At 43.2% G+C, this 8,002-nt stretch overlaps 1 protein-coding gene across 1 annotated transcript; it reads left to right on the forward strand.

Moving 5' to 3' along the window:
- Positions 1-906: 906 nt before the first annotated feature.
- On the forward strand, positions 907-7,270 carry LOC120025863 (dual specificity protein phosphatase 4-like). Its single transcript, XM_038970565.1, has 4 exons — positions 907-1,393; positions 2,222-2,355; positions 2,981-3,200; positions 4,898-7,270. The coding sequence occupies exons 1-4, from the start codon at positions 1,006-1,008 to the stop codon at positions 5,278-5,280; spliced, it is 1,125 nt and encodes a 374-aa protein (XP_038826493.1). The 5' UTR covers positions 907-1,005; the 3' UTR covers positions 5,281-7,270.
- Positions 7,271-8,002: the final 732 nt, after the last annotated feature.

The following is an 8,002-nucleotide window of genomic DNA, read 5'->3' on the forward strand; positions in this document are numbered from 1 at the left end:
AGCCACTGATATAACCGTCTGTAGAGCCCCCCACCCCCTTCACAGTGGAAGTGAGGGATAGCCTACTGATGAGGTGTGAATGTTCTAGAAGACAGCTGCCATGGAACAGAACAGTGAAACTACTGATTGCGTGAAACTGAGAAAATCTGCATACCCTGCTTTCAACACTCTGATCCTGTTGCTAAAAACAAGTTTGGGCAAGTATCATTGGTCATATCCTGCAGGATCCTGTAACGGCTGTGTGAGCAAACAAGAGAGGTATCCTGGCCCTCTGGCACCCAGTTGAGAGAAAGGGATTGGGGGAGGGAAAGCATCGTCTGTACCAGAGGAGGCTGGTGAGAGAAGATATAGGAGGACAGGCTCATTGTAATGGCTGGAATGGAATCAATGGAATGGTATCAAACATGAGGAAACGCCGTTCTGTTAATTCCATTCCAGCCATTACAATGAGCACATCCTCTTATAGCTCCTCCCACCAGCCTCCACTGGTTGGTACCCTATTCACAAAGGTATATTACTTAGAATCTAAATCAAGAATGGCAAAGGCATATAACGCATTCATAACATTTGACCAATTGATCTTCCTATGAAGGAATATAAAATAGTAAATGATTAAATAGCCTAGGCATGGTAGCCTACATATAATTACAAAAGATTTTGACTATCGTGGGAAGAGAAGTAGACTACTGCATTTTGCATTCATTCAGAAGAGTCAACATAATTTTCGAGGTTTGGCAGCGGTAATTTCATCTTCTGTCGGCTTTGATTGTTGACTTTTCATGAATGAAGAGAAAGGAGAGAATGGGTAATGAATGGTGCTAGCGGGTGACGTCACCTCCAGCGTGACGCCACCACCCATTCATAAAACGGAAAGAGGTGACTGCTCGTGATAGTAATGCTCTCAGAAGAATAACAGCACAACATTGCGCAGGAGCTGCTCAGGATTAACGCACATCCAGCACTCTCTTCGTGTTCTTCAACACGAAAAACACATTTTTCTTCATTATGGGGGAGAATATGGTTATCATGGATGAACTTTGCGAAATGGATTGCAACGTTTTGAAAAGGTTGTTGAAGGACGACAGTGCGAAATGTCTGGTGCTGGACTGCAGATCATTCCTGGCGTTTAGCGCTGGACACATTCGGAGTGCAGTGAATATCCGCTGTAATACAATCGTGAGAAGGCGAGCAAAGGGCTCCGTGAGTTTAGACCAGATTCTATCCGGTGATGAAGAGGTCAAAGCTCGGCTGAAATCAGGAATGTACTCCGCTGTGATCCTCTACGACGAGAGGACGCCCGACATAGACACGGTTAAAGACGATAGCACAATCACTCTGGTGCTCAATGCATTATACAGAGACACGTTTGGAACTGAAATATTTCTACTAAAAGGTAACATGATCACAATGCACTTAAGGTTATCAGAATTTAAAACATGCCCAATGCTGACTTTGTTTACAAATATAAATAACAACAATTAAATATCACATCTGTCTCATTATATCTGACAAGTGTGTTATTACCATGTTATACTTTCTCAATCAGTTTAAAACGGTAGGGTACATGTAGTGCCGTTTTGTATTGCTGCACAATTCAACCCACAATGGGCATTAGGCTCTAACAATGATGTAATGCGTAGAGAGCCACATCTGGGTGCACGAGGATGTGCCGCAGTGAGTATCTTGTGATCCTCAACAATTGGTTCATCATCAAGATTTCACAGAACATTTTTATTTGATAATAGTTATTATTGTAAATTGCTCATTATCGCAATGTCATTATCCAAAAGAGATTTAAATGACGCACACGCATTGAAGCGTGAAGTGTTGGCAGAAAATCACACGAGAGTATTTCTCAATAAATTATTGGAAGTTAATGGGGAAATGCAAAAACATTTAATCTATTCGAGTATTTAATAGGTTTTCAAATGTAATTAAGGCCTTAACCGTTAGGCATAGGCCTACCCAAATTATAAATGACATTATAAGAAATTGAAATTCTAATTATGATTGTGTTCCAAAATGTTTTATGTAATTATTCAGAAATATTTTATTTGGTTGTTATTGAAAAAATGTATGATCTGTAGGCCTATTAAACTAGGTAGGCCTAATTTGTAAATTATACAGTCGTTTTTTAACGCACACGGTGCGCTATTATTTTATGTTGAGTGTGGCCTGTGATTGGAATATCCTGATGTCTAACGTTAATCTCTTTTCACAGGGGGCTATGATATATTTTTCACGGAGTATCCCGAGTCTTGTTTGAAGACCAAAACGTTATCTTCGTTCTCTACCCAGTCCAGTTTGGACTCCTGTTCTTCCTGTGGAACTCCACAGACGTTGCACCATGACCAGGTAAAGAAGGGTGCCTGTTTATCTCGGTGACCGAGTTTGACTGAATATGTAGCATTGAGTGAAATACTAGGGGACTCGTACATTTTGGCCATCCGCTGGTTTCCATCCACTGGTTTCCGGGCTCGATAAGAGCACCAGTTGTGCTTCCGTTTTTTCTCTCCCTGCTGGAAGGGGTGGTAGGCCTGTGTGACGAACATTGCCCCGGCCTACCTTCCCTATGCACATCTGTTTTACATAGCCCTTATCGATAATTTCTGCCGTTTGAAGCGGGCCCATATCAGCAATGACATAACAGGGCCCAAATCAATAAGCTGTCCGGAGATAAATAACCTGCTGGAGTTCAATCATTGCCATTGGTGATTGGCCGAGATTTATGTGACCACATGTCAGACCCTATTGCTGCTACCTTCCTATTAAAATCATTCACATAAAGAGTGCACACTGTAAATTGTATTTATCAACGCCTTTTAATTTATTGATGATTGCAAATGGTTAATAGGCCCTTTCTCCAGTCCTATTAATTGTGTTAATTTGTGATGTTTGAAAGAGACATTCTGACTGTAAAATTGCCTCTATTCTCTCTTGGCTCTGTATTAATGCCCACTTTGTCTTCTCTGTGTACCAGGCTGGTCCAGTGGAGATTCTTCCCTTCCTGTACCTTGGCAGTGCCTTCCATGCCTCCAAAAAGGACATGCTGGACAGCATGGGCATCTCAGCCTTGCTCAACGTGTCCTCTAACTGTCCCAACCACTTCGAGGGGGTCTACAAGTACAAGTGCATTCCTGTGGAGGACAACCACAAAGAGGACATCAGCTCCTGGTTCATAGAAGCCATTGAGTTTATCGGTAAGTTTCAATTTCTTAGAAGAATACATGGGACCTGTCCCGAATGACACCATGTTCCCTATAGTGCACTTCTTCTGACCCGAGTCAAAGTAGTGCACTAAAAAGGGAATAAGGTGCCATTTGGGACACAGGCTAATGCAACTTAATCATCATCATCATGAGCAGAAGGAGAATTACATGGTCCATGGTGGTCCCCGTAGGACCCAGCTGCCGCATAGCCCAGTAGAATGTTAATTAGGTCATGTGATTGAAGGTTGTCTTTTTGCAGGGACGAGATTGTTACTTTAATTGATGGCTCTTCAGGAACATGTTGTACAGATGGCTCCTTTGGTAATTAATGCTAGTGTATGAGTAATGGTCGGCAGTATCTTTCAACCCTGGGTAGCGTAATGCATTTGACAGAACATTTTCATTTCATGCTAGGTAATAGCCTATCTGACGGGAGAGCATTTTAGAATAAATAATTGGTAATAAATAGAGAGTAAATCATGTGCTCGTGCAGAATCTCAGTGTGTGTGTTGCCCATGCTCAAAATGCTTTGTTGATATGGACGACGGAGGGAGAGGAGTGCTGAGCTATAGTTATTGCGGTACTCCAATGGTTAGGGATTACCATGAGGGAGGACAGGAGGGCGTAGCTCCGAGAGGTTCCATCTTGGTAGAATACACACACATGAAAGCCTCTGCACTGTTCTGTGGAGACCCCAGTAGGCTTGGAGGTGTGTGTGTGTATATAAGCGTGTACGGACTTGAATGCGTCAGAGCTAGCTGCTTAGGGAGTCTGACTCATCCACTGTTCTTGGGCGCGCCGCCTCGTTAGTTGGAGTTACCTGTGTGTGTGTGTGTGTGTACGCGAGAGATCACGACTGCACTTGTATAGAAGTGGATACCACATTTCTATGTTTTAATTTATTATTTATGAAATTCTATCTATGTGGAAATATGTGTGTATTACTACTCAAAATGGCCACCACGAGCCACCAGAGCAGCTTCAATGCGCCTTGGTATAGATTCTACAAGTGTCTGGAACTCTTGGAAGGATGCAACACCATTCTTCCACAAGAAATTCCATAATTTTGTGTTTTTTTGATGGCGATGGAAAACGCTGTATCAGGCGCCACTCCAGAATCTCCCATAAGTGTTCACTTGGGTTGAGATCTGGAGACTGACATGCACACACGCACATGCAAGCGTGCACACCCTAAACCCCTAACCCTAATTGTAAACCTAACCCCTAAGCCTAAAATAGCCTTTTTCCTTTGAGACCCCCCTTTCAAAGTCACCGATATCTGTTCTTCTAGTCATGGTAGCCAAAATAATGGGCAATTGGGAATATTTATACCTGACCCTAAGCACGATGGGATGTTTTAATTGCTTAATTAACTCAGGAACCACACCTGTTTGGAAGCACCTGCTTTCAATATACTTTGTATATACCTTTATTTTGACAGTTACCTGTCCATTTGCATGTATTTTCTCTTGGGTGCATAGTGTTGCTGTTTGTGTTTTATAGGGCTACAGAGTAATATATTGCTTATAAGACACTGAGGTGTAAGAGGCTTTTGTGGGGGGGGTGTCTATCATCAAAGCTTATGGACCATGACAACAGATCATCCTGAGCACTATGTATTACCTATCCTGTACATATCAATATCCTGGAGTCAGTTCTGAACCCCCTATCTCTTTGTCTCTCTTTAGACTCGGTGAAAGACTCTAACGGGCGTGTGCTGGTGCACTGCCAGGCGGGCATCTCTCGCTCTGCCACCATCTGCCTGGCATACCTGATGAAGAAGAAGCGTGTTCGGCTGGACGAAGCCTTTGAGTTCGTCAAGCAGCGCCGCAGTATCATCTCCCCTAATTTCAGCTTCATGGGTCAGCTGCTGCAGTTCGAGTCCCAGGTGCTGGCCACGTCATGTGCGGTGGAGGCCGCCAGCCCCTCGGCAGCCAGCCTGGGCCCCAAGTCTTCCTCCAGCCCTACGTCGCCCTTCATATTCAGCTTCCCCGTCTCCGTGGTAGCACATGGCCAGCCCAGCAGCCTGGCCTACCTGCACAGTCCAATCACAACCTCGCCCAGCTGCTGATGCCCTGCCCCCACAGACAGACATCGACACTGAACTGACCCAGGGGGCTCCTGTCAGCCCCATTTCTCTCACTATCCAGGGCAGAGAGAGAGAGAGTTTCTCTTCTCCTAACTGGTAGAAGCTGAAAGGTCAATTGACAATGAAAAACTGAGGGTGCCTATGCTGCTGCCTGGCTCAAAAAACTGTATAGAATATGACACACACACACTCATTCATCACTATTTGGTGAACATTAAATAAGCTTTTTCTGAAAACAGGCTCAAGGAGATATGCAGTTCCTGTGGTTTAGTGCGAAGGACGGAGCGGCAGACTTCTAAGTTGCAGTCCATCTCTTTCATTTCCTGTGGAGTTTTCCAAAGCCTCTCCAGTCCTGCTGAGAGGGGTGAATGGCCATGAGCAGAGATGCAGAGAAAAGGAAAGAGCAAAGAGGGGAGGGGGAGAAAGAGAGAAAGAGCGCTCAGTCATTTAGTCGCTTCCTGATGGAGAGCAGGAGGCTCTTCAGTTGTGACAGGTGCTCTACTAGCGTCCTGTCCGGCTTCCTGTCCTTGACATCCCCATCCTATCTCCCATGCGCCCCCTCCTCTCCTGAAGCAGGACTGCTGATGAATGAGAGAATAAAAGCGTCCCCCATGCGGAGGTGGAGAGGCCGTTGAGATAAAGAGACGAGCTTTCTGAGACGGTGCCAAATGAACGTCTGAGCCCCTGCTACATAGCCCGGGCAACCCCTGGTCTTCCATGTAATACGCTCGGTCGGATGGACAGATAGGCTTTTGAGGAGAAAGTTCATTTTTTTCTGTTTGTTGGTCAGTGCCTTGTTCAGAAAAGGTATAGGATGTTTTTTCCGGCGCTTTTGGATGTGCTCAAGTGCCCCAGCGCCTTTCCTTTCCAAACAGACTGAGGCAGATGAACTGGGAAATCTCTAAACAACAACGTTTCACGTCAACACTGCAATACAGACAATGTAATCCCATCCGTTCCTCTCCCCCAAGTAGAGCAATAATCCGTTTCTCTCTCTTCCCAGTTGCCACCAAAGCACTACATTGTGTTGTGATCATGTTTTTTAGCTTCATATGAGTATTCACTCATCGATACAGACCGGATATTTCAGAGGTGTTTTTTTGCCTTACAAATAATTATTTTTTAGAATTCTCAAGATAAGAATGTGTTGTTTTTCATCCTTGTATGGGGGCATGTTATTGTCTGTTACATAGGTACTCTTTCTGTCCAGACAATAGATGTTGATTGGTCTAATTCTTGTTGAAAGACGGAGACTTAATTGCGAACTGACCTATGAACCTGAAGCTGACTAGTTTTTTTGTCTTGTCACTGTTACTCCACCAATGTCTAGTAGATCCAGTCTACTTTCTAATTGGGATGATTTCCCAGCGACGCACAAACACCCCTAAGAAACAGACACTGGGATATCAGACATCACTGGGAAAAGATAAGGTAGAAAACTGCTTGTGTGTGCTGCCACTGGACTGACTCCTGAGAAATGGTTCATTGTTTTCCTTTTCATGTTAAACAGACAGTTCTCTGAGCGTTTGAGACTAAATATTGCCTGGAAGCATTGGCCTAGGTGACGATCAGAGCCAGGAGCAAAGGCTTCTGGGGAAACAGGATTTATTTCCCCTCTTTTTTGAAGAATGTTGGCACCTTTTATAGAGCACTTTTAAGTGATGCAATACTGTATTATTTAATTGGTTTGCACATTATTGTTATACCAGGTGGTAACTGATTACTTTTCATACACTCATTATGTTGTTTTCTTCTTGAGCAAGGGTATGTAAATGATATGAAGATGAGAGGCGTTCTCTGGTCCACAATCATTGAATAATGCAATACTTTTTACCTGTGTCAAGTGAAATGCTGTTGTATCCTTATGGCAGTATCATTCATCAATTTAACATTTTTAAAAACTTTTTGGGTTCAATTGTAAATGCTTTATTTATTTCTAAAATTCCATTGTTAAATACAACATTGTTCTTAAAAAAAAGAATCTCTGTGTCTTATTTGCATGAAACATCACACATGGTATCTGGGAGGGCTACATAGTGGTGGTAGTTCTATATTCATGAACACTTTATTACACAAACACCTTGGTCATAAACAGGCAGATGACTCATATTCAAATACAACCTTGAATTTAAACATTTTTGGTAGTTCTAATCACCAGATCATAATTGCAAGCACAGGTAATGTATCAAAATAATCAAAGGCCTACTTACCATCTAAATCACCTCACAAGGAAAAGGCTGGTGTTTAGATGTAGCCAGCCTTAGACTATGTAGCCATTTTTGCAGCAAAACTTGATGGATTGTGATGGTCTGTTCATAACCGGTGTTGGTCCTGTCTAAAGATCTGCACAAACTTCAGTGCAATGACCAGAATAGGGTTCGAGGAGCTGTGTTGCGTTTCCCAACATTAATGTAGGGTTATACCACCCCCTAGTGGGTGATCTTAATACTTCGCATCCTCTTAAACCTCTCCATAGAAATCAAATGACATTTTATTTGTCACATGCTTCGTAAACAACAGGTGTAAACAGTGAAATGCTTACTTGCAGAGAGAGAGAGAAAAAATAATGACGCGAGGAATAAATACACAATGAGTAGCGATAACCTGGCTATATACACGGGTACTAGTACTGAGTCGATGTGCAGGGGTACAACGTATTTGAGGTAGATTATGCACATGGTTGATTTTGCAAATAAGAGCATGT

Source organism: Salvelinus namaycush, chromosome 31 (assembly GCF_016432855.1).
Source record: "Salvelinus namaycush isolate Seneca chromosome 31, SaNama_1.0, whole genome shotgun sequence".
NCBI classification, from domain to species: domain Eukaryota; kingdom Metazoa; phylum Chordata; class Actinopteri; order Salmoniformes; family Salmonidae; genus Salvelinus; species Salvelinus namaycush.

Excerpts from the sequence above, each read along its gene's own strand:
- LOC120025863 (XM_038970565.1), top strand. The coding sequence starts at position 1,006 with ATGGGGGAGAATATGGTTATCATGGATGAACTTTGCGAAATGGATTGC. Across the intron at positions 1,394-2,221 it reads TGAAATATTTCTACTAAAAG|GGGGCTATGATATATTTTTC; the intron begins GTAACATGATCA and ends CTCTTTTCACAG. Across the intron at positions 2,356-2,980 it reads AGACGTTGCACCATGACCAG|GCTGGTCCAGTGGAGATTCT; the intron begins GTAAAGAAGGGT and ends TCTGTGTACCAG.